The following is a 25,613-nucleotide window of genomic DNA, read 5'->3' as shown; positions in this document are numbered from 1 at the left end:
GATCCTTTAGCCGATTTCCACAAACACAAAGAAGCACATGACTTGTGCAAGACACACCCACAGAGAACAGTTAGGGGGACATGGGCCATCATATCACATAATTGAATATCCAGTACAGGTTCCATACAGTCCATTTCAAATACAAGGTGACAAAAGTTTGGGAAACTTACAAATATAGCATAAGGTCCACACATTCTATTTTCCCATAACATAGACCACATATTGCTTAACATGCCTGATGACATGTTTAAAGCCATTGTTACAGAAGAATTAAATACAACATTATCACAATGTCCTTTATACATAAAATGAACAAGCTGTTACAATTTTTCAAAATGATAAAAACCACAGTTTTGCCAAAATGGCTGCTCCAAGATGGTTGCTGGGTGCATGTGATGCAGTCAAAATGACCCCTAGGCAAGCCAAGCCCTCCGAATTCTTTGGGGCCTTCCCGCTCAGCTCCTGGCAGTTCAGAGAGTTTGGAACGTGGGCTCAAATTGAACTTCCGATGGTCACTAGACTATAGCTAGTAAATACTGTAGACATACAATGAACATACAATAAACCTAGCTGGCTCTGCCAAGGCTGTTATAGTGGGGTTTGTTAGGGAAAGACAAGAAGGAAACATAAATAATCAGGTTTATTTGGGGGAAGGTTGAGAGGGGAAGAGGGGGAAAAGTGAGGAAAATGACTATCATTAATCCCAAAACGAAATCCTTTTGTAACCCTAATTTATCTAACCTAAAGACATTAAGTTTCCCCAACACAAGTCTCACAAATGGCATCCAGTACGAGAGCCAAGATCTTGGGATGAAAACTGTCCAAAGCAGGTCCAATAGAGAAGTGGGTCTTTAGTCCTCTGCCTAGCTGCCAGCAGCCAGCCCAAGCAGGATCCCTCTCTCTTCAGCTGGTGTCACCCAAAGGCCAGAAACCTGGGAGTCAGATGGGAAAACCTCCAATCTCCAAACTCTACTTCAGGAGACAGAGAGAGTTTTTCTTCAGTTGGAGCCTTGGAACCTTCACCCAGATCTTGACCCCAGGCTGCCATGTGACTCTCCAGCAATCACTGGGAAGTTTATGTCACAAAGTCCTTTTGCAAACTTCCTCTTCCTATTAAAATACTGAGTAAGTAAGTATATTAACCTAGGTAGAACGGTCAACTTATTATATATATAAATATATATAATATATATATTTATTTGTTTTTATGATATATTATTATGTATTTGTCATATATAATAAAATGTATATTTATTTGTATTTATGATATATTATTACATATTTATGTTATATATAATAAAATGTATATTTATTTGTATTTATGATATATTATTACATATTTATGTTATATATAATAAATGTATATTTATTTGTATGTATGATGTTATTATATATTTATGTTATATATAATAAAAATGTGCATTTATTTGTATTTATGATATATTATTATATATTTATGTTATATATAATAAAAATGTGCATTTGTTTGTATTTATATGTTATTATATATTTATGTTATTTGTAATAAAATGACCATTCTACGTGTTAATATATAAATATTATAGATATAGATATATACAGGCTCAGCCTCCCCATGAGCAATGAGTGTTTTTCCAGTTGTTTCGAGCTGACTTTATTTGTGTGAAAAGTGTTTTGAGGTTGCGATTACATGGTTTCTGGGATTTCTTTCTCTCTCTTGCTATTGGGCTCTATTGGTAGGACAAAGAAACGCTGATGGTCTTTATGGGTTTATCTTATTTCCCATCACTTTGCCAAGTTGTTCCTTGTCCCAATCGGTTCTCTGGTTGCCTCCCTAGGGTTTTCTAGGTATAGCACCTAGCGTCCATCTGCAAAGAGTAATCGCTTTATTTCCTCATTGCTTGTTAACTGTCAAGGTCTTTAGGGCAGGATTACAACTTTCATGCAAGTCTTCCTGGATATTACTCATCCTCCCACATCCTCCAATAGGGTCAAAATGGTTATCCTGCTCTTTGTACACCGTACGCCAGATTACCAAAAGGATCTTCTTCCTTTTTTTTCCCTCTGGAACACAGCCCAGTGGTGGCATTACCCAAGCAAAGGGTCCCCATTGCATCATAGCCCTTTGGGCATAGTTCTAAATTGCCCTCCAGAACGGCTGTTTGGGTCTGTTTTAAAGCCAGACTCCTTCCTACCTTCCTGGTCCTCTCCCAACTTGGGGGGGGCGGGGCGTACTGGCCTCCTTGGTGCTCCTCCCAGCAGCCTCTTCACCTCCCAGTCCGGGGCATTTTCCCTGCCTGGGGCGCTCACCCCCCCCCCTTATCTCTGCCTTCTGGCTTCCTTCAAAGCTCCCCCAAATCCCATCTTCGGCGGGCGCCTCTTCCAGCCCCCTCCACGCTGGGCCGCGCTCCGTTACAGCCCGGGGTGGAGCCGGTGGGCACAAGGCTATTGGCACCTGGTCTCGAGTCCCACTGGGAGACTCCTGAAGCCTGCCCTTTGCCTTAGTGTCCCTGGGCCGGCGCCCTTGGTAAGCTCCAGCTGTGTGCCAGGCGCGTGCCAGGCTCTGGGCACGCAGGCATGCAAGGAGAGGCCCTGCCGTCGGAAAGCTTCCGGCCCTCTGAAGAACGGTGGGACGCAGAGGGGAGCACCGAGAAGAGGGGGCACAGGAGAGTCCGCCCCGCAGGAAGGCTGGGGGCCACCCCAATAATAGCCTTGGGGGAGCAGGCATAGAGGGAGAGCCGGGAACCCCCAAAGTACAGGTCTGGGGGTTGCCAGGCACAGAGGAGGGCAAGCCACGCCTAGGAAGTGAGGGATCATCAGCCATGTGCCAGCCTTCCCAGGGGATTCAATGGGTGCAGGCTGAGGGCTGACTGACAGAAAGGCTCGGCTTGGTCCTCAGCTCTAATTGCTGGGAGAGGAGGAAAGGACAGGCTGGGGCTGCGGTTGGATGCGCATGCGCACTGTCCGACGTAGGCGGTCCCTGTCGCCTCCAAGCCCAGTCTAGGGCGACCTCCGCCCGCCCCGACTTTTCCGTCGGTTCTCCTCCCACCCACATCGACGTCACCGCGCTGCTGCAGCCGCTGCGCGGGTCGGCGCACTGACGTCACAGTGGGCGGTGTTTGCGGCGCGGTGGGCGGGAGTCGCAGCTGGCCGGGGAGCCGGCGGTACCCCAGGTGAGAGAGCCGGGGAGGGGCGGGGAGGGTCGTAGAGGAGGGGGAGGGGGAGGGGAGGGGAGGGAGGGCTGCGGAGTTGAGGGGAGAGACCCCCTCCCTCCCACTTCCCCCGGCAGCAACGGGGCTTCGGCACCTGATCTCCCTCAGGCAGCATGGATTAGGCGCCTGCTGTGTGCCGGCCCCAAGTGCTGCAACCCGGCGGAGCCCTCGGAGGCCTCTTGGTGTGTGGCACTTCAGGCAAGGGATGCGTGCCCCCGGCCTTCAGAGCCCGTCCTGAGCCCGAGGGCCCCCGCATCCCTGGGGGGCGGGTCAGGGGGGCCGGGGCAGATGGAGCCAGAGGCCGAGATTTGACCCTCCCTCCCCAGGCAGCGCTGCCCAGGCTGGTGCTCACTGAGTGCCAGCTTTGACGGTCCTTCCACCTGCTGCCCCCATCTTGGCCCACGGCCTTAACCAAGGGGTTCGGACCCCCTGCAGGAAGCATTTTGTAAGCCCCGTGGAGGGCTGAGAGAGGGCCGGCCGGAGTGTGACCCGGAAGGGGGGGGTGCTTCCCTGGCTGCCCCCCTCTGGTCCTCCCAGCTCCCTTCCCAGTGCCCGCCCCACCCCCAGCACGCTCGGTCTACCTTTGATCCCTGGATGGGACACTAGAGCTGCCCCGGTGCCTGGCTTTGGCCACCCTGCAGAGCTCATGGCCCTGGGAGGGGGAAGACGTGGACATCCCCTGGCTTTCTCCCCCTGTGTGTGGGGGGGGGGGGAGGGAGGTCTGGGGTGACCCGGGTGCCAGGAGCTGCAAGGGAAGCCCAGGAATTGGGAAAGCCAGAGGAGCTTTACTGCTTCTGGCATTCCCCCTGGAAGGGGGCCCCCTCATCACATGAAAGGAATCTCAGGGCCATCCCTGCGGCTCCCTCCTCCCATTTCTGGTCCCTGGTGCCCTGCGCCTGCCCTAGGGGAAGGTGAGACCCTGCCCCCCCTCCCAGGCTCTCTGGCCTGCAGAAATAACCTCTGGGCAGAGCCCTCCCTTTTGGCCTAGTTGTGGCTTTGTGGCTTCTCTTTGTATCTATTTTGTATCTGTCTGGCTTCCCCTCAGCTCCCAGGGATACAGTGTAAGCTCTGCCAGGAAGGGGCTCTTCCTTTCTGGCCTGGTTGGCGGGAGCCTTTATAGTGTGTGCCAGGCGCTGTGCCAAGCCCTTGCCAGGGTGGTACTCACGGGCACCGCAGCAGGTGGGGGCAGGGCGAGTGCCAGGTAAGAGGGGTGATCCTAAGGGCGATGACACCAACGCCTTCTCGCCAGGACGGCCCAGGTCTCCTGTGGAGCTCCCCTGGGGCTCTGTGTCCCCGGGCTTGGGGCTGGGGTGAGTGTTCTCTGCCCAGGGCCACCCCTCCGGTGGGCAGGATGGTGGCACTGCTCTCTGGGGCTCATTCCAGCAGGGCTTTCCTCTCTGTCCGGTGCCAGGGCAGTCCCTTGCTGACTCTAAGCCCTGGCCGTGGGCAGAGAGCAGGACGGGGCCACTCAGTTTGGGGGCTGGCATTTCCGCGCTTCCTTCCTTCTCGGCTCAGGGGATGCTTCTTCCCAGGGAGCTCGGCCTCCAGAAAGCCCACAATCTCGTCCCCCGGCTCGGATGCAGGGGCCGGCCACAGTGCCAGCCTGGGAGGTGCCCGGAACAGTGCAGTCTAATGGGGAGGGGGAGAAGGCAAACCAGGGGATGAAGGGGAGGTACCGTGGGGCCCCCCATCCGGACCGTGGCTCTAGAACCTTCAGACTTCCTGGTGAGGGGGACAGAGACGCTGGGAGCTGTGGCCCCAGAGGGCCAGTGGTTGGGGCTAGGAGGGGGGTGGCTTGCTCTTTCCATGGCCCTGGTTAGGCACCCCAACCTGTTTGTCCCAGGGAATCCCGAGCGGTGCTGGGCAGTGAAGGAATGAAAAGGCCTTTGCTAGAGATGTCCTGGCCTGTGCTAACGGGACAGGCAAGTGCATGGGGGGGAGGGGGTGTAATGACCCCCACCAGGGGCTACAGCCACCCTGGGTCCCTGCAGAGCAAGACGTGGACCTGGGTGCCCGCGGGGGCCTGGAAGGTGGAGGAGACGCTCCTGCCACCTGGCACGGGCCCGAGGTCCCAGGGGTCCCCACCTCCTGCCCAGCGGGCCCTGGGCCCTGCTCTTCTCAGTTTCTTGGGGCTCGGCATGGAGGGGAGACGCCCCTGGTGGGAGGCCGCTCTTTCTACCTGGCTTTTCCCCCAACCCTGGTGCCTTGGGCATGGCACGAATTGGCCTGGGTGGCCCTAAGGAGGGAGACGGAGCCTTCTTGAGACTGAGGATGGCCAGCTGCCCGGCTGCCCTTGGCCTGAGCGCGCTTGTTTGGGGGAGGCGTGCGGAGGTGGGTGGGTGGGCGCACCCGTACATGTGTCCTGCCGGCTGAGCACCCCGGGCTGGAGTGGCTCTGTGGTGCCGGCGCGGCCTGGCAGCTCTAAAATGGGACTTAGAACAGCATTTCCCCGTCCAGGACACTGTGAGGGTTAGCCTGGCACCCAGCGGGCGCCCCCTCCCCGATTCCCCGGGGCAGCCCCTTCTCATGGGCTGCAATCTGTGCTTCTGTCGGCTCTCCTTTGGGGCTTTGTACAGCTCTAATGACCGGCACGCCTTTACCGAGGCGGCTCCGCCTGCCCATGAGCGACGCCGATTCTCCCAGAGGAACGTTTCTTAGGTTGTCCTCCATCCTGCCACGGTTTCACTGGAGCGAGTGCACGTGGGGCCCCCCTTGGGGATCGGGGAGCCAATGCAGCGATTAGGGGCGTGATTCCTCCTTCTGCCCATGCCCGTCGCCCCGTCTCGTCCTGAGAGGGCCGGGGCGGCGCTCCCTGGTCAGTCTCGGCTGCCTCCCCGGGCTCTCCGGGGACACGGGGCCGCTCGGCCTCTCCTCTGCCTGCCTTCGCTCCCTCTGCTTCTTCCTCATCCTGCTGTGAGCAGCCTTCCTGGTGGAGGTGGCGACCACGAAAGCCTCTGGGCGTCTTCTCTGCTTTTCTGTCCGAGCGGTCACTGATTCTGTCCGGCCAAGCCTCAGCCTCGGGTCCTGCCTGCCACGGGCTGCCAAGCGGTGTAGAACCCCCACCCCACCCCCCACCCCCCGGCTCACTCTGGCAGCTCCATCGCAAACTGAAGCTCCCCATGGCAGCCTCCCCTAAGCCTGCCAGCGTCCCACGATGAGATGACGCAGACCCGAGGGTCCAGCTGAAGGGTGCTCTTGGGGGGCTGGGAAGGGCCAGCTTGTGCCCCCCCACAGAGCCCAGGCTCAGAGGGCCTTCCCGCCTGCCAACTCGTGCCTAGAGCCAGGGAGCAGCACCCAAAGCCGGTGTCCCTCCTCCAGCACCCATTTCTGCACGTGGGGCAAGGCTCCAGAGAAGGAAGGCAGGTGGGAGTCACCAAGGCTCGGGGAAGGTGGACTTCTCGGAGTTTGAGAGGCCCCGCCAAGCTGGCTCAGCAGCCTCCAGTGCCGGACTCTGCCCCATTCGGCCGCTCTCCCTGCCGCCACCTCCAGCACGGACGACGTCTGCAGGGACGGGCCCTTCCTCGAGCTCTTCCGTCTCAAAACGGGCCAGTCGTGTACCCTGAAAAGTGGCGATCGGCTCCCGGAAACCCTCCTCTCCAAAGGAAGGGCGGCAGGAGGATCGAGCGCCTGGCCTGGCCTCAGGCAGCCTCCTCTTCCCTCCAATAGAGCCCAAACCCTGGCAGGGACCCTGGACAAGCCACGGAACCCCGACTGCCTCCACCTGAGCCGGGGAGGAAAGGGCAGCCAGCAGCCATCGTTGAGAACGAGAGAGTGACAATGAGGGCAGCCGTCAGGGCCCAGGAGAGGCCCCAGAAGGGCTTCGAGGGCGGCCCGAAGCGGCCCTGCTTGGGCGCAGGTTCCCCGGGCCCGGAGGGCTGAGCTTGGCCCTGGCGATGTCGGTGACGGCATCGACGGAGGCTCCCCGAGGCGTCAGCGGGGCCCCACTTAGGAAAGACGAGAACCAGCCCCACACGTTGATTCTGGGAACCCTGAAGGACAGACGGGGGCCAGCCAGGACAGAAGGGAGACGGGGGCTCGCGCCGGGGAAGAAGGGAGTCTCCCTTGGGCGTTGGCACCCTCGGCGCCTCGGATCGCCGGGCATGCGTGTGGCCTCGGTGGCGCGTGGCCGGCTGACAGGAGTCCTCGAGCTCTCAGCGGAGCCTGGTGGAGTGGATGGAGCGAGAGGGGCCAAAGATGACCAGAGAGAGGGACGGAGCGTGAGGAACGGGCCAGGGCGGCCGCGGGGCTCTGGGCTCGCCCCGGTTTTGTCAGGGACTTGGCCCCCTGCGCGGATCCCTCACTGGCTGCAGGACCCAAACAAAGCCTCGCCGTCCCCCCGAGCCCCACGGCTTCCCCGCGTGGCCACAGCTCCGACGGCTGGAGCTGCCGCTCCACGGGCCCGTAACTGCCCAGGCTGGGCATGGTATGAAAGGAGGGAAAAGGCGGTTCTTGTCCTCAGGTACCTCGCAGGGTGCTGGGGGGGGGTAGGGGGGCAAGTTCTGGACAAATAAGCTCTACGGGGGAGCCGCAAACTGTTAGCGAGGGAAGGGGGCGAAGGATGGGGAGGGGAGAGGCTGGAGATCAGCGGGGAGGGTGGGGTGCTCAGGAGGCCCCCCAGGGAGGGAGAGAAGAGGGGCCCCTGGGCTCAGAGGCGGCCCTTTGGTCCCAGGGAGCCGACAGAGCCAGGCGCAATGGGCCTGTTCGGCCATGACGTCAGGAATAACAACGGAATCGAGGGATCAGAGAAAAGGTGATTTTATCTTTCCACGTGCGGAGTCTCTGCAGTGGCCAAGTCCTGCCCTCCACCCCTCCCGCCCCTCGAAGCCAGCCCACAGGGACAGTCTGCCTGTTCCCAGCCTTGGACCCTTTGCCAGGCTCGTGTTCTCCTACATGGGGCCCATTTCTCTGCTTGCAGCCTGTATTCGAGGCTCCCTATCAAAACGTTCGCCCAAGCTGACCGTAAAGCATCTTCCATAGGAATCCTTCTGCGGAAGGAAACTCAAGAGCCGATGTCCAGGAAGGGAAGGACTTGGCTTTGCTCTGGCCACGGACTCGCTTCTTTTGCCCTGAAAGCAGGGACCCCTCGGAAGAGGTCCGGATCTCTGGACTGCCCAGAACGCCGTGATTCCCAGTGGCTCCCTGTCCAGTTCAGACCGCCTGGTCCTCCCAGTTCTGCCCATTGGACTCGGCTTCGGTTCGTGTCTTTCCGGGGGTTTCTGAGCTCCTCCTGCCTTGCCATTGCTCCCGGCAGTCGTCTTCCTTTCCTCGGCCATTCCCCAGTTGGTGGGGGTCCCCTCCCTTTCCGAATCTTTGCCCCCTAAAAGAGCTGCTTTCACACTCTCTGGGCGTGGAGGTCCTTCCCCCTTGGGCTTCCCTGGGCACGGCTGGGCCAAAGGGTGCTACGAGCTCTTTGATGGCCCCAAAGGGCTCTCCCGAACATGAATCCCTCCGAGAATACCTTCCCGTCCCAGCATCCCCTCCAGGTCTCGGTCCCTTTCCCTCGAGTCCTCCTGGCCAATCCCGTGGGCTTGGGGTGGGGCCGCAGTGGCTTGAACGGCCCGTTCGAGCCTTTGACCGCTTACCAGCACATTTGACTCATTGCTGTGCTTGAGGAATGTGACCTTTAGTCGAGATTTCTTATCCCCTTTGCCCCATGATGGTGCTCTGAATGAGTCTCCTTCCTGCCGCTTCCTGGGCTCCTCCTCCCCCATCTGGCCTCTCCCTCCTGCTTCCTCCCCCCGACGGATGGTGGCGGAAGTCCTTCCTGGCCTTCTTTGGGGCCTCTTTTGCTCTTCGACTCTTCCTTGTTTCTGTCCCTCTTGTCTCCTGGCTTCTCCGTCCCTCTCTTCCCGCTGCCCTCGTGGGACTGTGTTTTTGTGTCGAACCCGTCCCGTGTCCCCTCCTACCCTCCAGCTGCCCCACCGAGTCACGGCAGAGTTCTCCCGTGGTACAGAGGGAGGGGGGTGCCCAGAGGGGCCTTCCTGAGCGTCTGATTCTCTTCCCCGTTTACTTGTGGGGCTCTCCCTGGCCTCTTGCCTCCCGCTCTGGGCTGTCCTCAGGGAGGCTGGACGACCTCTCCCGCTGCCTTCCAGCCATCTGTGCTCTGTGGAGCCTGCTGGTGAGGGCGCCGGAAGAAGGCAGACGCCCGGCCCGTTGGCCTCCCCCAGTTCGGCCCTTTAGCTTTGGCTTCCTGCCTGCTCCAGAGGCTGCTCCCCCTCCGCTGCTGGAACTGCAGCCTTTCCTTCAGCTCGTCCCGTGTCACGGGGCCGCCATGCGCTTTGCTCTGCGGGTCTTTGCCATCGTCAGGAGCATCCGCCCCCCGGGCTGGCGCCATCCTCATGGGCGCGGGTGCCCTGCCCGGCTCCGCCTTTCTCCACGCCTGCCATCTGCCCAGGCTGCCCTCGGCTCTTCTCATCCCCTTTCCCACAGCCCCATCCGATGCAGGCGCACTGCTGAGGCGGCCCAGCCTCGGGGCTCGGGGCTCGGCCACCTATTGCACTTCCAGGGGTCTCTGTCCTTGTCCTCAGGGCGTCCAGGGAGCTCCGCCACAGGGCAGGCCTGGAATTCCACCTCCTTCTCAGGAGTGGCCCAACAGGTTCCCAGCTGCACCCACGTTATGTTTGGGCATTCCTGCACCACCGCTCCCTCTGTCCTGTCTTTGCTGCTTGGCTGAGGGTGAGGCGACACCCGTGGTTGGGGGGAGGGGGGAGGGGCATTTCTCTCCGAGGATGGTCCTGTGTCTGTCTGTCTGTCTGTCTGTCTGTCCTCGTTAGTCTCCAGCAAAGATCATCCCGGCTCAGCCGCTTTGCAGCTTTGCTCTGTGCCGTGCGGCTCTGCCCCGCGCCGTGCGGCTCTGCCTCGCGCCGTGCGGCATGCCCGGACTCGGGCAGATTCTGTTTCATCCTGAGGGAAGACTCGATCGATGCGAGATTGTCCCGGAGTCAGCGTTCTTGGCTCATCAGAACGGGGCCAGGAAAGTCCAGAAAGAAGAAAGACGGTTGTGAGAAAAAGAGCCAGCGCCAGGGACAGAGCGTGGCTGCCAGGCGGGTGTCTGAGGCTCTTCGGGCTGGAGTGCCTGTCCTGTATTCCTCCAATCTGGAGGTCAAATCCTGCCTCACCAGCTCACCAGCCACATGACTCTGGCCAGGCCATCGGAGCCCTTTCAGCCTCAGTTTACTCATCTGTTAAAGGGAAATAAACGAGACAAGAGCTCGAAAGCCCTCTGCAACTGTAAAAGACTCCACAAGGGCCAGCGAGCATCATTTAATACAGGCTGACCCTCAAAGTCGGAAATGCCCAAGAGAGAGGACATCGGCATGGATGGAGAGCTTCTTCCAGAAGCTGGCAGGAGGGCCACGTGCAAACCTTAGGAAGGACGATGAGGGGCGGCTGAGCGTAAAAGAGCCTCCTCTCGAGCCATCGAGAAGCGTTTAGGAATCCTCTTCCATAGGAGGCCCCGGGCTTGGGCCAGTGGAAAAAAGGCAGCCCAAGCTTGCCCTCCAGGAGCTGACAGTCTGCTGGGGCAAACGCCGTGCTGGCAGGGAGGAAGGAAGGAAGGAAGGAAGGAAGGAAGGAAGGAAGGAAGGAAGGAAGGAAGGAAGGAAGGAAGGAAGGAAGGAAGGAGGGAAGGAAAGAAGGAAGGAAGGAGAGAAAGGAGGGAAGGAAGGAAGGAAGGAGGGAAGGAAGGAAAGAGGGAAAGAAGGAAGGAGAGAAAGATGGAAGGAAGGAAGGAAGGAAGGAAGGAAGGAAGGAAGGAAGGAAGGAAGGAAGGAAGGAAGGAAGGAAGGAAGGAGGGAAGGAGGGAAGGATGGACTCACTCAAGCACTCAGTGTTTCCTGTGGGCAAGGCAGGGTGCCCAGTGCTGGGGGTGCAGGAGAAGCACCCTCCAGGGAGCTCTTGGGAATCAGGAGCTGATGGAGTAGGGGTGATGCGGCACCCCTGGCCTCTGTACAGCTATGGGGAGGGTGGCTTGGATTGAGGAGGTAACAGGATTAAGACCCCGGAAGGGAAGATGACCGATCCCCTGGTTAGAGGGAGGGATGATAGCCGGACAGCCCACTCTCTCCACGGGCACCCTGTTGATAGCAGGAGCAGTCGAGGAAAGCCTTTGGTGCTTTGGGTGCAGCAGACTCCCAAGTCAAGCAGAGACCAGTGGGTTTGGGTCTGGAGTCTCTTCCATGCTGTCCTCCCGGATCTCTTGCCCCACTTGACCCTGAAGCCAGTATAGGTGATTGATGGCCATTTGAGCATTGTCAGGGCATGGAGGCTGCAGGGCCCAAATGCCTTCTGAATGGGCTGCTCTCCCGCCAGCCGGTGGAATCCACGTGGCGTGAGCTCCGTTGTTCTTGCAACCCGGGCTCTCAGGAAGCACAGTCGGGACAGCTGGACGTGTCTCTCCCTGCTCGAGCCCTTCCGGCTCACTCTCAGTCACCTCCTCTTCTGTTTCTCCCCTTTAGAGATGGACGCGCCAATGGACGAAGACGTTCCTGTGCAGGAAGAGTTTCTGGCCTGCCGCGGAGCCGAGACCCAAGTCCTGAAGTTTGGGCCGTGGACCGACCTCTTGCGCCCCGGCTCTCAGGGCAGCCCCAAGCTGCTTGTCCTCGTCGTTGCAGGTAAGCAGCCTAGAAAGACCTTCCCAGCCGTCAGAACAGGACTGGAGGGGGCAGGTGCAGACGCGGAGGGGGGGGCCCGGGGGGCCTCGGACACTGCCAGCCGTGTGACCCTGGGCAAGTCCCCGAAGCCCGCTGCCTCCCCTGTGCCTCTCTGCCGCCCGGGACCCAGCACATGGGATTGAACGGCTTTAAGAAGACTAGAAAGACCCTCCCTGCCGCCTTTCAGCTGTTCTTGCACACGTCTTGCAGCGATGACTTTTCCTCCCTGCCACGGAGGATTTGGGGCTTTCGCAGTAGTGTCTGATGTCGGCGATTCCTGCCCAGTTTCCGTCCCAGAGATCTGGGGCTCCCTTGAGCTTCGGGCCGTTTTCAGACAGCTTCTGTCTTCGGGAATTCTCATCGACTCCTGAGCCGGCGGAAGCCGGTGTGGAGGCTCCAGAGCTTCTTTGTCCGAGCGTTTCCATGTTGTCATCCCCCCGAGCTCTCCGGCACTTCCGTTTCTCGGAAAGCCGTTTCTTTAAACAGAACCTGCAACAGAACCGAAGGGCAGAGGGGAGGGAGGGAGAACCGAGCGGAACCAGCCGCCGCATCGTCTTCCACGCGGCTCGCCACGCTCATGTCCCCCTTCCAGGGACAGGATGCAGCCAGGCTTTCGGCTCTCTTCTGGGGGCCCGAGCTTGGCCGTTAAAACCGTGATGCTTACTTTATTCCTTTCACGTCATTCGGACAGTAAACGTTTAGTAAGCGCCTGCTGCATACCGGCCGCTGCTAAGCTCTGGGGTTCAGAAAAGAGGCAGAAGACAGTCTCTGCCCTCAAGGAGGTCACAGTCTAATGGGGAACCACAAGAAACACATTCGTACAGACAACCTGGGTCTGGCCTGAGTAATTGGCTGAGGCACGGAAGGGGAGATCTCTGTTCGAACTTTACAGAAGCCATCAAGGTCAGGGTCCTAGCAGGGGAGGGAGAACATTCCCAGGCTGGGGCCTGAGCGACAGCCAGAGAGAGAGAGAGAATAGAGAGACAGACAGACAGACAGACAGACAGAGAGACAGAGAGAGGGAGAGACGAGGATGGCCAGGAGGCCAGAGTCGCTAGATGGACGAGGAGGGTCATGTTAAGAAGCCTGGAGGGTAGAAGATGAAGTAGGACTCGGAAAGCCAGGCCGAGTGTCTTGGATTGGCTCTTAAGGGGGACAAGGAGCCTGGTGAATCTCTTGAGTTGGGGGTGACTTAGTCAGATCTATGTATGAGGAAAATCCCTTTGGGGGCTGAATGGAGGTTGGACTGGGCTGGGGAGAGCCCTAAGGCAGGCTCCTGCCACAGCTCAGGCATGAGGTGAGGAGGGGCACAGTCAGAGGAGAGAAGGGAGCACCCCTGAGAGGTGCTACACAGTTGCAGTCGATGGCCTGGCCACCATATTGTATATGGCGGTTGGGGAGAGCCAGGAGCCCAGGATGCCTCTGAGCGTGAACCTGGGGGCTTTGGGAAGAGTGTTGCCCTCGACAGTAATAGCGAAGTGGGGAGGAAGAGATGGTTTAGGAAGATCAAGAGTTCTGTTTTGGACACGTCAAATTTCTCATGTCTACTGGACATCCCTTTCGAGATGTCTGAAAGGTGGTTGACATGATGGATTGGAGGTCAGCAGAGAGAAGTCTGGGTAATCATCAGTGCAGAGGCAATCATTAAGTCCAAGGTAGTCGACGAGAGCCCGAAGTGAAGAAGTCTAGAAGGAGCAGAGAAGAGAGCCTGGGGGACATGTACAGTTACCAGCCATGACCTGGGTAAAGATCCATCCAGCAAAGGAGACCGGGAGGAGAACCAATGAGATGGAATCCTGAACGCCTAGAGAAGAGAGTTTTGAGGAGGACAGAGAGATCCACAGCGGCTGAGGCTACAGAGAGGCTATGGGGAAGGAGGATCAAGGAAAAGCCATTGGATTTGGCCATCAAAAGATCCTTGGTGGTCAGGGGAATGATGAGGTTGGAGGCTGAAAGCAGAGGAAAGGCCAAGAGGAAATAGCTGAAGGCAGAGCTGAGTCCAGAGGGAGGAGCGGAGCCTTGAATGAAGTGACCCTAAGGAGGCCATAGGAAATTTCCTCATTCCCCAAATGGAAGAAAGGGCTGCAGGATGGAGACATCTCCAGGGTTCACACCCTGCTGATGAGGAGGTGGAGTGGCCCAGAGCATGAGGAGGGGCAAAGGGCAGATGTAATGATAATTTAGGGTTGTGACAATCTAAATTTGGTTTTTTGGTCACCAGGGGATATCCCATATAAAATACCCAGGTCAGTTTGGAAATATGTGGTGGTTTAATCAATATATAGGAAAGAAATCAAGGAGAAGAGAGAGGGAAAAGGTATAGGATTTTTCCTGCCCAGCCTATGCCAGGCGATCCACAAGGTCCTTGAAGATTAGAGGCTTTCTCCAAGAGGCTAGTGTTTGGAAGGTAAAGAAGAGAAAAATCAACCTAACTCTGAGAGATCTCAGAGAAGAGCCTCACCTGAACTAGGTTACTAGGCTTCCTCCAGTATGGTATCAAGGAAAACTCATCGCTAAAACCGGACAATAGCAGCCGCCACACCAAGATGCCAACACGCTCAGCCAGCTACTGCCAGCCACCTCTCCGCCATCCAAGAGGCCAGAGAGAGGAAGTGATGCGAAATATATAAACCGTTTTTACATCACTTTCCTGCGTCTCACATGTACCAATGATATCTTAGGCTTGACTTAGGACAGCCCAGGGGTCTGTCAGTTGTTTCTGATTTGTCATTTGCTAGCACATGTCTGTCATAGGTCATCCTCCTAAATACTTAATCCTTAAGTCTGGGTGTAGACATTCCTGGTTTTGTTAGACTAAGTAGGGTGGAGTAATCGAAAGTTCACAATTTCCTGATTTTTGTTAGGCTAAGTAGGGTGGAGTAATCGAAAGTTCACAGAGGCATCCCTATGGGCCTCTGGCAGCAGAATGACACCTGGACCCCGAGAGAGAATACACCACTAATTCACAACTGAGAACACCTGCAAGGGAGTAGAGTAGCTTAGTGCTGGGAGAAGCCCTAACCCCATTGTGGGGCCGGAGACTCGTGATTTGGAACAAAGTTCTCGGGGAAACTGGGAAGGTTCTGACAGAAAGGAGGCTCCAGGCAGCGGCCAGCCGTGCCCACAAGTGCCCAGTAGACCCCTGTCCTCGACCTAAAGGGCCTGCCGGGCCATTCAAAGAGTAAGAAGGATCGCAGAGACTGCGGAAGAGTGGAGAATTGTGCCGACTTTGAAGGAGATGCTTCCGCAGAAATTCTGCGGCTGACATTGGAAATGAGGTGGGGAAAGCGCTGGGGAAAGGTCTCGGCCTGGGATCAGTTCGGGCACCTGTGCGCAGTGATCGTGACTGTACCCTTCTTTTCACAGGTAACCCCGGCATCCCCGCCTTCTACCTGTCCTTTGCCAAGGCTCTCTACCTGACCCTGGACAAGCACCACCCAGTGTGGGTCGTCAGCCATGCTGGCCACGTGATGGCCCCCAGGGGTGTCGAGGTGACCGAGGAGAGCCCCGAAGGTAAGTGACCACCACTCCACGGACGATTGCCTGCCAGGCGCCTGGTCACTCCGGAGCCCTTTCTGGGAACGGTTGGGCAATGCCAGGGGATGGTGGGCAGGGGCAAAAGCCTGCAGGGTCTCTGCGTCTTGGCGAGTGTGGGCGAGACGGTCCTCTACAGAAGATGTGCTTTTCTCCATTATTGGTCACTGAATCGGGGGTACTTTATCAACTACGCGTACAGGCCAGACTGAGAAGCACGAGGGGCCACAGGAGAGCCCCGAAGTCCTTCTCAGACGTTCACGGTCTCCCTGGAAGAAGAGGAAGGCGGGCGTGGAGGGCAAGGACAAGGCCAGGCTGAGCGAGTGGTCAAGACTGCCGGGGCCGTCGGGGCTCTGTGGCTCATCCCACCCAGTGGACAGGGAGCCCCCGATGGGGGAGGACCGTCATGGAAGGAGACTCACCGTTGGAGTGCAGTGGCTCGATTAGCCCCTAACTCTGATGCCAGAGCCGTGGCGCTAATAGAGCCTGAGAGCTGCTCCCCAACAAGCAAATGGCCAGAGTGGTGGACAGGCAGTTTTCAAGGGAAGAAACGAGCTCACCACTGCATGAACGAGATGTCAAGGCCCAGTTTCACCTGACACCCTTCTTGGGCTGGAAGAGCCGACACTGTTGGAGAAGCTGAGAATTCACGGCTTTGGGCACGTGTGCGTACCCCAAGAGTCACTCGGGGGCACATCGGGGAGACCGCCCTTGGGCCCATCCCCCAAAGAGGTTAAAGACGGGGGGAGGACCCCAAGGCACAGAAATACTTAGAGGCATTTTTTGTGGCCGTCCAGTGCTCTGCTGGCTGCTGATCTCCTTGCAGACATCTGAGTGAACCAGCAATGCATGGAGGGGCGGAATGATGGAAAGGCATTCCCTACGGGCCCAGCTCTGGGGGGAAATAGAGAGTCCGAGGCCGCCCCTGCTCTCTCCACATACAGGAGATTCCAGCTACGAGCCAGACGGACAGCATTGACTACATTCATTTTCTAAACATTTTTGAGTTCCAGATTCTCTTCCCCCCATCTCTCCCTCTCCGCTGAGAAGGCGAACAAAGGAAGGAACAGATGAATCTGTAAAGCAGTCTGCTGCAGCCTGAGCTCTGATCTCCCCAGCTCTCTCTCCGGAGGTGGCTTCCTTGGGATGGTCTTCCTCAGAGTAAGCAGGTCTCTGACCGCTCGCTGCTCAGCCGTAGAGTATTGCTCTTCCTTCTCGGTTCTCCTGGTCCTGCTCCTTCCACCGTCTGAGTTCCTCCAGCCTTCCCTGAAACTGTCCCCGTCATCACCCTTACAATTCAGGAGCATTCCACCCCGCCCTGGACCGTGACCGATTCAGCTGTTCCCCGACTGCTGTCCACCCCTTCACTTCCCAATTCTTTGCCACAGAAAACGGAGTTATTTTTAAATTTCAGGAACGTGTGGCTCCTTTCCCTTCCTTTGATCCTCTTTAATAGTGGTGTTGCTGGGTCACAGGTCAAGTTCTTTTTAGGCATAGTTCCAAATTGCTTTCCAAAATGGTTGAACCAGTTCCCAACGCCAGCAGCAGTGCCCTCATGTATCTCTTTTTCCACAGCCCCTCCAGAATTTGCCATTTTCCTTGTCTGCTGTCTTAGCCATCATGAGCTAGAGAACTTTTTCATGTGGCCGTTGGTAGCTTGAATTTTTCATTGAAAATTGCCTAGTTGTATCTTCTGGTCATTTAACTGTTGAGGAAAGGCTCATTTTCTTATAAATTTGACTCCATTCACTGTATGTCTTAGAAATGAAACCTTTATTTCAGAAATTGCTGCAAAGATCCTCCCACTCCTGTTTCCTGCTTTATTTCTAATTCTAGCTGCATTGGTTTTGTTTGTGCAAAAACTTCTTAATTTTGTGTAATCAGAATTGTCTGTTTTACTGCCTGGGAACATCTCTATCTTTGTTTACTTATAAACTCTCCTTCCCTCTTCTTGCTGCACCCTGACCTGCCTGGAAAGGCTTCTAGTTTGTCCACAGTACAGCTGCCTGCTTTAAGCAAAGCCCCATTTATTCCCACACTTTCTGGTGTTCTTAATAGCAATTGCCTTGTGTCAAAAGCTTTTTCTGGCATCTCTTGACATAATGATGGTGTTCTTAGTTTTGTTATTAACGCAGTCGATTCCGTTGAGAGTTTTTCTAATATTGAACTGGGTCCATTAGGTGGTACAGTGGATACAGAGAGTGTGAAGTCAGGAAAACAGATCTTTAGGAGTTCAAATCTGACCTCAAACATTTACTAACTGGGTGGCTCTGGGGAGGTTTAGCCCTGATTGCCTCAATCTCCCTATCTATAACATGGCCTGGAGAAGAGAGACCCAAAATAGGGTGACGAAGAGATGAGTATGACTTCCATGACTGAACAACCACCAAACAATCAACCAGCTCTCCATTTGGGGTAGATCGAGCCTAGCTACAGTGTGTAATCTTTGGGACGGATTGCTGTAAGCTCCTTGCTCCTGTTTGTTTAATTTGTCATCAATGTTCATTAGGGAAATCAATCAGTCTATGGTTTGTTCTGTTGACTCTCCCTGGCTTAGGTATCAAGACTACATTCACATCACCGAAGAACTTTGGAAGAGCTATTTGTTTGCCTTTCTCGTTTTTTTCAGATTATGTAGTGTTGGAATCGTTCTGTAAACATTTGATGTCATTCCGTATAAATCCAGCTGATTCCGGTTCATTGATGGCTTGTTCAGTTATTTTTCTATTGCAGAGTTACGTATATATTCTATTTCTTGTTCTTCTAGCCTCGGTAGTTTCTTTTTTATAAAATGGCCATCCATTTCTCCTGGTTAATCAGTTGTATTGGCCTATGTTCAGAAGAAAAAGCTCCTAATAACTGCTTTCCCCCCTTTATTACTTTTCAATCCACTTTCTATATTTTGATACTAGTAACTTAATTTCCTTCTTTATAAAAATTAAATTAGCTCATTGTTTATCTAATTTTAACAGCTCCTCGTGTTTTCTATTTCAATGGTTTCTTATTGCTCAAAATTTTGTCAGTATCCTTTGATTATCAGTTATTTCTATTTGGGGATTTAATTGGGAGGCTTTAATTTGTTGACTTTCTAGTTGTTGGGGCTTTTAGTTGCATGCCTGATTCTTTAATTTGCTCTTTCTTACATATATTAATATCAATATTTAGTGATTTCCCCCAAATACTGCTTTGTCTACATTTCTCACATTTTGATGCAGTCTCATTTTTGCCATTATCTTTATTTTTTATGTAATCAAAATGATTGATTTTACATTTTGTGACTCTTTCTAGCTCTTGCTTGGTTTTAAAATCTTTCCCTTCCCAAAGGTCTGACATGTATACTATTCTGTGTTCACCTAATTTGCTTATAGTTTCCTTCTTAATGTTCAAGTCATTCACCCATTCTGAGTTTATCTTGGTGTAGGGTGTGAGGTGTTGATCTATTCCTAGTCTCTCCCATACTGCCTTCCAGTTTTCCCAGCAGTTTTTATTGAATAGTGGATTTTTGTCCCCAAAGCTGGGGTCTTTGAGTTTGTCATAGACTATCTTGCTGAGATCATTTACCCCAAGTCTATTCCACTGATCCTCCTTTCTGTCTCTTAGCCAGTACCAAATTGTTTGGATGACTGCTGCTTTATAGTATAGTTTGAGATCTGGGACTGCAAGGCCCCCTTCCTTTGTATTTATTTCATTATTTCCCTGGATATCCTTGATCTTTCGTTCTTCCAAATGAACTTTCTTATGTTTTTTTCCTAATTCAGTAAAAAAAAAATTTTGGAAGTTCCATGGGTATGGCACTAAATAGATAAATAAGTTTGGGTAGGATGGTCATTTTTATTATATTGGCTCGTCCTACCTATGAGCAGTTAATGTTTTTCCAATTGCTCAAGTCTAGTTTTAATTGTGTGGAGAGTGTTTTGTAGTTGTGTTCATTTGTCATTATCTTTAATGAAATTCTACTATTTGTTCTTTTATCCACTCATTCTTTCAGATTAACTTATTTAGTTATAAGCCTATATCTTTTGTATTTTGGAATATTATATTCCAAGCTCTCTGTCTCTTCACGTGGTGACTGCTAAATCTTGTGTGATCCTAACTTTGGCTCGTCTGCACTTAAATTCTTTCTTCCTGGCAGCTTGTGGTATTTTTTTCCCCCTTGACTTGAGAATTCTGGGTTTGGGCTATAATATTCTTGGGAGTTTTCATCTTGGGATTTTTTTAGGAGGTGACTGGTAGATTCTTTCCATTCCTACTTTGCCCTCTGGTTCTAAGAGATGTTGAGAGTATTTTCTTTTATGATTTCCTGAACTATGATGTTGAGGCTCATTTTTTGTACACAGTCCTGTGATTCTTAAACTACCTCTCCTTGATCTGCTACTCAGGTTCATTCTTTTTCCTATGGGATAGTTCCCATTTCCTTCTGTTTCTTTCAAACTTTGTAACTCGCTTATTTCTTGATGTCTCAAAACATTAGTTTCTACTTGGCCAATTCCAATTTTCAAGTTATTTTCTTCAGTAAGATTTTGTAGTTCTTTTTCTGGATTGTTAAATTTCTGTTCATACCATTCTTCCCCAGCTCTCATTTGGTTTTCAAAATCATTTTTAGTTCATTTTTTTAACTCTTCTAGGAATTATTGTTGGCTTTTGTGAATGGTCTGCATTTTCCTTTGAGCCTTTGCTTGTAGATGTTTTCAAGTCACTGGCTTCTGTGTTTGTGTCTTGAGCTTGCCTGTCGCTGCAGTAGCCCTTTAGGGTCAGGTTCTTCTTTTCTTTTTTGGCTCATTCTCTTGGTCTAATTCTTTGGACTTTCTGTTCCTGCTGGGCTCTGCTAGCCCTCGGGGTGGTGTCTGGCCCAAACTTGTGCCCCTCAGTCTGGGGGCCTGCGAGCTTTCAGTCCTTCTATGTGCTATGATCCAGGGAGACCCAACGGGCTCCTCTTTGTCCGCCATCTTGACTTCTCTCTAGGGATGCTGGCAACAGGTGGCCTGTGTCAGACCAGCTCAGGGCCTTGGCCCACCCTTAGGATTTAGTCATCTTCAGAGCCTTGTCCTTTCTGTGGTCCTTTCTCTCTCCAAAATCCCATGATTCTATATTAATGGCATCTGTGTGAGGGATGAGAAAGGTGTGCAGGAGAGGGCAGAAGAAGATTCAGAGATTCAGGGGGCAGCTGGGTGACTAAGTGGTTAGAGCACCAGCCCTGGAGTCACGAGGTCCTGGGTTCCAATCTAGCCTCAAACACTTGCTAGCTTAGCTGTGTGACCCTGAGCAAGTCACTTAACCCCCATTGCCTAGCCCATACCCCTCATCTGTCTTAGAATCAATACTGATCTCAAGCCCCGCTCCTCAACTCCATTCTCAGGGGTCCCCACAAAGGGCCTTGAACCTCAATGTGAAGGAATATCTGCAGAGCAGGGCCATCTCCCTCTGGGAGGCCAGGCCTTCTGGGCTGTTGCCTGCTCCGTCCATAAGCCCAGTCTGAGCTTGACCCCAGACAAGGCCACCATCCTCTATGTGGCACCCTACGCTGGCTCAGTTTGTCTCCTGGCCGGCCGGTCCTTTTCTCTTGGGGTGGTACCTGGCCTAAAGCCGGCTCTGGCTCACCTCCTTCCTAGTTCAGTGATCCTGGGCAAGTCCCTACACCTCTGTCGGCCTCAGTTTCCTCAGCTGTGGAATGGATGTCATCATAGCAGCTGCCTCCTGGGACTCCTGGGAAGGACTGGTGAGACATTTGTAAATATGTAGTCCGGGGCTGGACACTAGGAGGGGCTGAAGAAGTGCCCTCAGGATAGAGGCTGGGACGAGACTTGAAAGGAGGAAGGTGGGGTGGTTCTGGAATGGAGAGCCCGCTAGGGAGCTTGGGCATTGTCTGGGAGGCTGCAGAGGGCCACTGAGGGGCTGCTTCTCTGTTCTCAGCCTCTGGGGCCCCTCTCCTCCTGGCACTCTTCTCCCTGGACCTCCTCCTACCTCTCTGCCCACTCCTTCTCTTCTTTGCTGGCTCCTCCTCCGCTCCCATGGATCTCGTGGGGCTTCACAAGCGTCCCTTCCTACCCCATCCAGGCTTGCATATCTGGCTACTTTTTAGGCATCCACACCCTTACCGGACACCTCTTGTCCCTTCTCGAGGCCCAGGAAGGGCAGTGCCTTCCCTACCCCATCCACTCACGCCAGGTGATCTGTTCCCACTCCGGGCCCCTTAGCCCCCAGACTGATGTTCCTAAAGGCCAGGGGTGACCCTCACTGGCTCCCTGTTGCCTCCAAGTTCTCTCTGGCATTCTGCCCCCTCTCCAGGACCTCCTCAAGGTCTCCGCTCTGGCCACACTCTCTGCCCATCTCCCTCACCTTCTTTATTGGGTAGCTGAACTCCTGGGCTTCCTTAAGGCCCTCCCTAAAATGCCACCTCCTACAGGAAGCCTTCCCAGCCTTCTCTGACCCTTATGTGTCCTTTGTGTGTTTGCACATCTCTTTGCATGAAGTCTCCCTGCCAGATCACATGCTCCTCAGGGGGCCAGGGCTGCATCATGCATCCCAACATGTCTCCAGATCTCAGCATGTTTGACACAGCACCAGCACCTCTTGTTGGGGGGGGGGGGGTGGCTGAGCTAGACTGACCAGGGAAGCCCAAGGAGCCAGCTGGGGGTCAGGGAGGGCATGTGGAGGCACCATCCTGCCAGCTCTTCAGCAAGTGAACCCAGGGGTCTGAGACAATAGCGGAGATTGCTGGAAACTGGCCGGGAAGGAACAGCAACAGCAGACAGGGCACGAGGCTCTCAGGCAGGAGGGAGGGAGCAGGCACCAGGAACTACGGGTCCCCAAACTGGGCAGCCTTTGCCCTTAGGCCGAGAGATGGCTCTGAGAGCCTGATGGAAAATGCCAAAGGGTCCTGGCCTGGTTTGGTTTTTTTTCTTTTATGAAAAAATTTATTTAATTTAATTGGTTTGAAATATTTTTCCATGGTTACATGATTCATATTCTTTCCCTGACCTCCCTCCACCCCCTCCTGTAGCCAACTTGCAATTCCTTTGGGTTTTACATGTATCATTGATCAAGACCTATTTCCATATTATTGATATTTGCACTGGGGTGATCGCTTAGAGTCTACATACCCAGTCATTTCCCCATTGACCCATTATAATCAAGCACTTGTTTTTCTTCTAAGTTTCTGCTCCCACAGTTCTTCCTCTGGATGTGGATACATTCTTTCTCATAAGTCCCTCAGAATTGACCTGGGTCATTGCATTGCTGCTATTGGCAGAGTCAGTTACATTTGACTGTGCTACAATGTATCCGTCTCTGTGTACAATGCTTTCCTGGTTCTGCTCCTCTCACTCTGCATCATTTCCTGGAGGTTGTTCCAGTCTCCATGGAATTCCTCCAGTTCATCATTCCTTTGAGCACAATAGTATTCCATCACCAACATATACCACAATGTGTTCAGCCATTCCCCAATCGAAGGGCATCCCTTCATTTCCCAATTTTTTGCCACCACAAAGAGCGTGGCTATAAATATTTTTGTACATGTATTTTTCCTTATGATCTCTTTGGGGTACAGACCCAGCAGTGATAGGGTTGGATCAAAGGGCAGACAGTCTTTTAGCGCCCTTTGGGCACAGTTCCACATTCCAGCCTGGTTTTAAAAAGGAAGAGAGCCATGTCTTCCAGGCAGCCAGCAAGAATGTATTGAGCCAGGTGCAGCTAGGTGTCTCATTGGGTAGAACCAGGCCCAGAGATGGGAGGGCTTGGATTCAAATGTGACCTCAGACACTTCCTCACTGTGTGACCCTGGGCCAGTCACTGAACCCCCATCACCCAGCCCTTGATGTATTAAGCCAGGCAGCTAGGTAGCAGAGTGAACAGAGTGCCAGGTCTAGAGATGGGAGAGCCTGAGTTCAAATTCGTCCTCAAACACTGCCTAGTGACCCTAGGCAAGTCACTTCACCCCAACTGCCTTACTCCTTACTCCTCTCCTATCTTAGAATTGATTCTGAGGGAAGCATTAAAAGAAGAAGAGGGAGGCAGCTGGGTAGCTCAGTGGATGGAGAGCCAGTCCTAGAGACAGGAGGTCCTGGGTTCAAATCTGACCTCCAATACTTCCTACTGTGTGACCCTGGGCAAGTCACTTGACCCCCATGGCCTAGCTCTTACCACTCTTCTGCCTTGGAGCCAATACACAGTATTGACTCCAAGACGGAAGGTAAGGGTTTTTTAAAAAGAAGAAGAGGAAGAGGAAGAAAAAGAAGAGGAAGAAGAAGAGGAGGAAGAGGAAGAAGAGGAAAAGTAAGAAGAACATATTCTGTACTTTGTGTGCATCTGGCCCCGTGCCAAGCCTGAGCAGGCCAAAGCAGCCCCGGCCTGGGCTCTGCCCTCAAAGGACGCCCTTTCCATGGAAAGTGAAGGCCCAGCCTGGGGGTCCAGGGAGCCTTGAGGAGGTGTTTGGGGAGGCGGCAGTGCTGCCTGAAGCAGATTTCCCAGAGGGTAGCCGAGGGGCGCACCATGGAGCAGAGGACAGAGGACGGGCAGCAGCAGCGCCTGGCAGCTTCTGGCCTCGTGGAGTGGCCGGGCTTGGAGCGTTCTCACAAGCGGTCTCTGAGGAAGGACCGCCCGGAGCTGGTGAACATTTCGGCTAGACTTGGATGAAAGCCTCCGGGGAGCCTCACTCCAACTGCGGATGGTACAGCCTGGACAAGGGCAGCTGGCCCAAGAGGGCGGCGTCTGGGTCTGGAAGGGTCCTGGCAGGCTCTTAAGGCGCTGGGCATCGTTCCACAGAGTCTGACTGATGTCTGGAAGGGCGCCGTGCGCCGTGTGATGCGGCGTGGGGTCAGCAGTGGGGGCTGCCGCTTCCTCTGCCCGTGGCGCCGCTGTGCCCAGGCTGGCACCGTCTCTCTGCGCCTCAGGGCCTGGGAGCTCTCCTGGGCTCACCAGCACTCTGTCGCGCCTCAGGCTGGCCGGGAGCCCGGGCACCAAGCCTGGCACGGCGCTTGTGCCCAGGAGAATGATTCTGCTCATGTTCAGGATCGGCATTCGCCATCGCCCCTCATGGGCCCGCGTCGTGAGCCTGGCAGGAGCCCTGGGCAGTGCCAGGCAGAGCAGGCGCCACCCACCGCACCGCCTCGTCTACTTGGGGTGCGACACGGAGCCTCCCAAGTGCACGGCACAGACCGCGGCCGGCCGATAGTCGGAGCCCCGAGGGCCTGCCGCAGCTCAGTTGTCAGGCTAGAGCGCTCAAGGGCAGGGTGGAGGCCAGAGGAAGCCTCAGGATGAAGGCCGGGGGGCCCCCCGAGCAGGCGTCTCCCAGGGGCTGTCGAGGAGGCCTGGCAAGGACGGAGGCCGTCAGCGAGGAGGCCGAGCGGGGCAGAGTCCGGGCCCCGGGAGCCCGGGCACCCACAGCCACGGACCCCCTTCCCAGATGAGGCCGTCGGAGGCGGAGAGAGGCTCCGTCCCGCACGCAGGGTTCTTGAAGGGAGAGAAGCAGAGCGGGGCCTCTGCGTCGGGCCTGGGTCCGGTGCTTCTTCCCTCGGGGCCCTGGGCACACAGCAGGCTCCCCCTGTGCTGGCGGAGCCCCCTCGAGCTTCCCGCCTCAGTGGAGGGCCCTGCGATCCCCGGGGGTGTCGGGCTCCTCCGGCCGCTGCCTCGGCACCCCAGGCCCCGCCGGTCCCCCGGCACCGTCGGCCGTGAGCTGCCGTGGCCGCCTCGAGGACTTGACGTGTGCGAAGCGCCTACTCTGCGGCGCGAAGAAAGGAAAGAGACGCTGCCGGGCCGATCCTGAGCGGAGGCGAGGCTCCGGCGGAGGAGGGGCGCTCAGAGCCCGGAAGCCGCGGCGCCGCACGGAGGAGTGCTGGGGAGCGTCGGCGAGGAGACGAGGGGAGGCGCAGAGAAGAGGCTCGACCCTGGAGGAGCCCCTGGAGCCTGCGGAGCAGGGCACGGCGCAGGCTCGTGGTGGGTGGCTCGGCCTGGCGCCGAGCAGAGGCCGACCCTGCTGCCAAGCCGGGCCCGGCTCAAGTCTTCACACCTTGTTTCCGTAGTGAGAGGCTCGCCGACGGGGTTGTTGTAAGAGAAGGAGAGGCGGCCAGAAGGCAGTCTGTGGGCTCGGCCGTGGTGCCTCCAGCCTCTGGGCTCCGTGACTTGTCTCGAGGACGGGGGCCAGAGACCGGAGCCCCGGCAACCAGACAGCCTCTCCGGGCCGAAGGGGGCCTCGACGGGTCCGTGGCTGGCACCCAGGCCATGAGAAGGGTCGCCAGATCGG

At 55.1% G+C, this 25,613-nt stretch overlaps 1 protein-coding gene across 3 annotated transcripts in view; it reads left to right on the top strand.

Annotated features, from left to right (window-relative positions):
- The first annotated feature begins 3,045 nt into the window (after nucleotides 1-3,045).
- The window catches only part of LDAH (lipid droplet associated hydrolase), a 40,125-nt gene continuing 17,557 nt past the window's right edge, over nucleotides 3,046-25,613 (top strand). Inside the window, exons 1-3 of one of the 3 annotated variants that reach the window (XM_056814987.1) lie at nucleotides 3,046-3,152; nucleotides 11,648-11,803; nucleotides 15,209-15,355. In XM_056814987.1, coding sequence (XP_056670965.1) covers nucleotides 11,650-11,803; nucleotides 15,209-15,355 — 301 coding nt within the window. In that variant the 5' untranslated portion in view covers nucleotides 3,046-3,152; nucleotides 11,648-11,649. The other 2 variants (XM_056815006.1, XM_056814997.1) reach the window with 2 other exon arrangements.

This window comes from Monodelphis domestica, chromosome 1, assembly GCF_027887165.1.
Source record: "Monodelphis domestica isolate mMonDom1 chromosome 1, mMonDom1.pri, whole genome shotgun sequence".
Classification (NCBI taxonomy): domain Eukaryota; kingdom Metazoa; phylum Chordata; class Mammalia; order Didelphimorphia; family Didelphidae; genus Monodelphis; species Monodelphis domestica.
The sequence above is the reverse complement of the archived record's forward strand: the minus strand, read 5'-3'. Positions and strand labels throughout refer to the sequence as shown.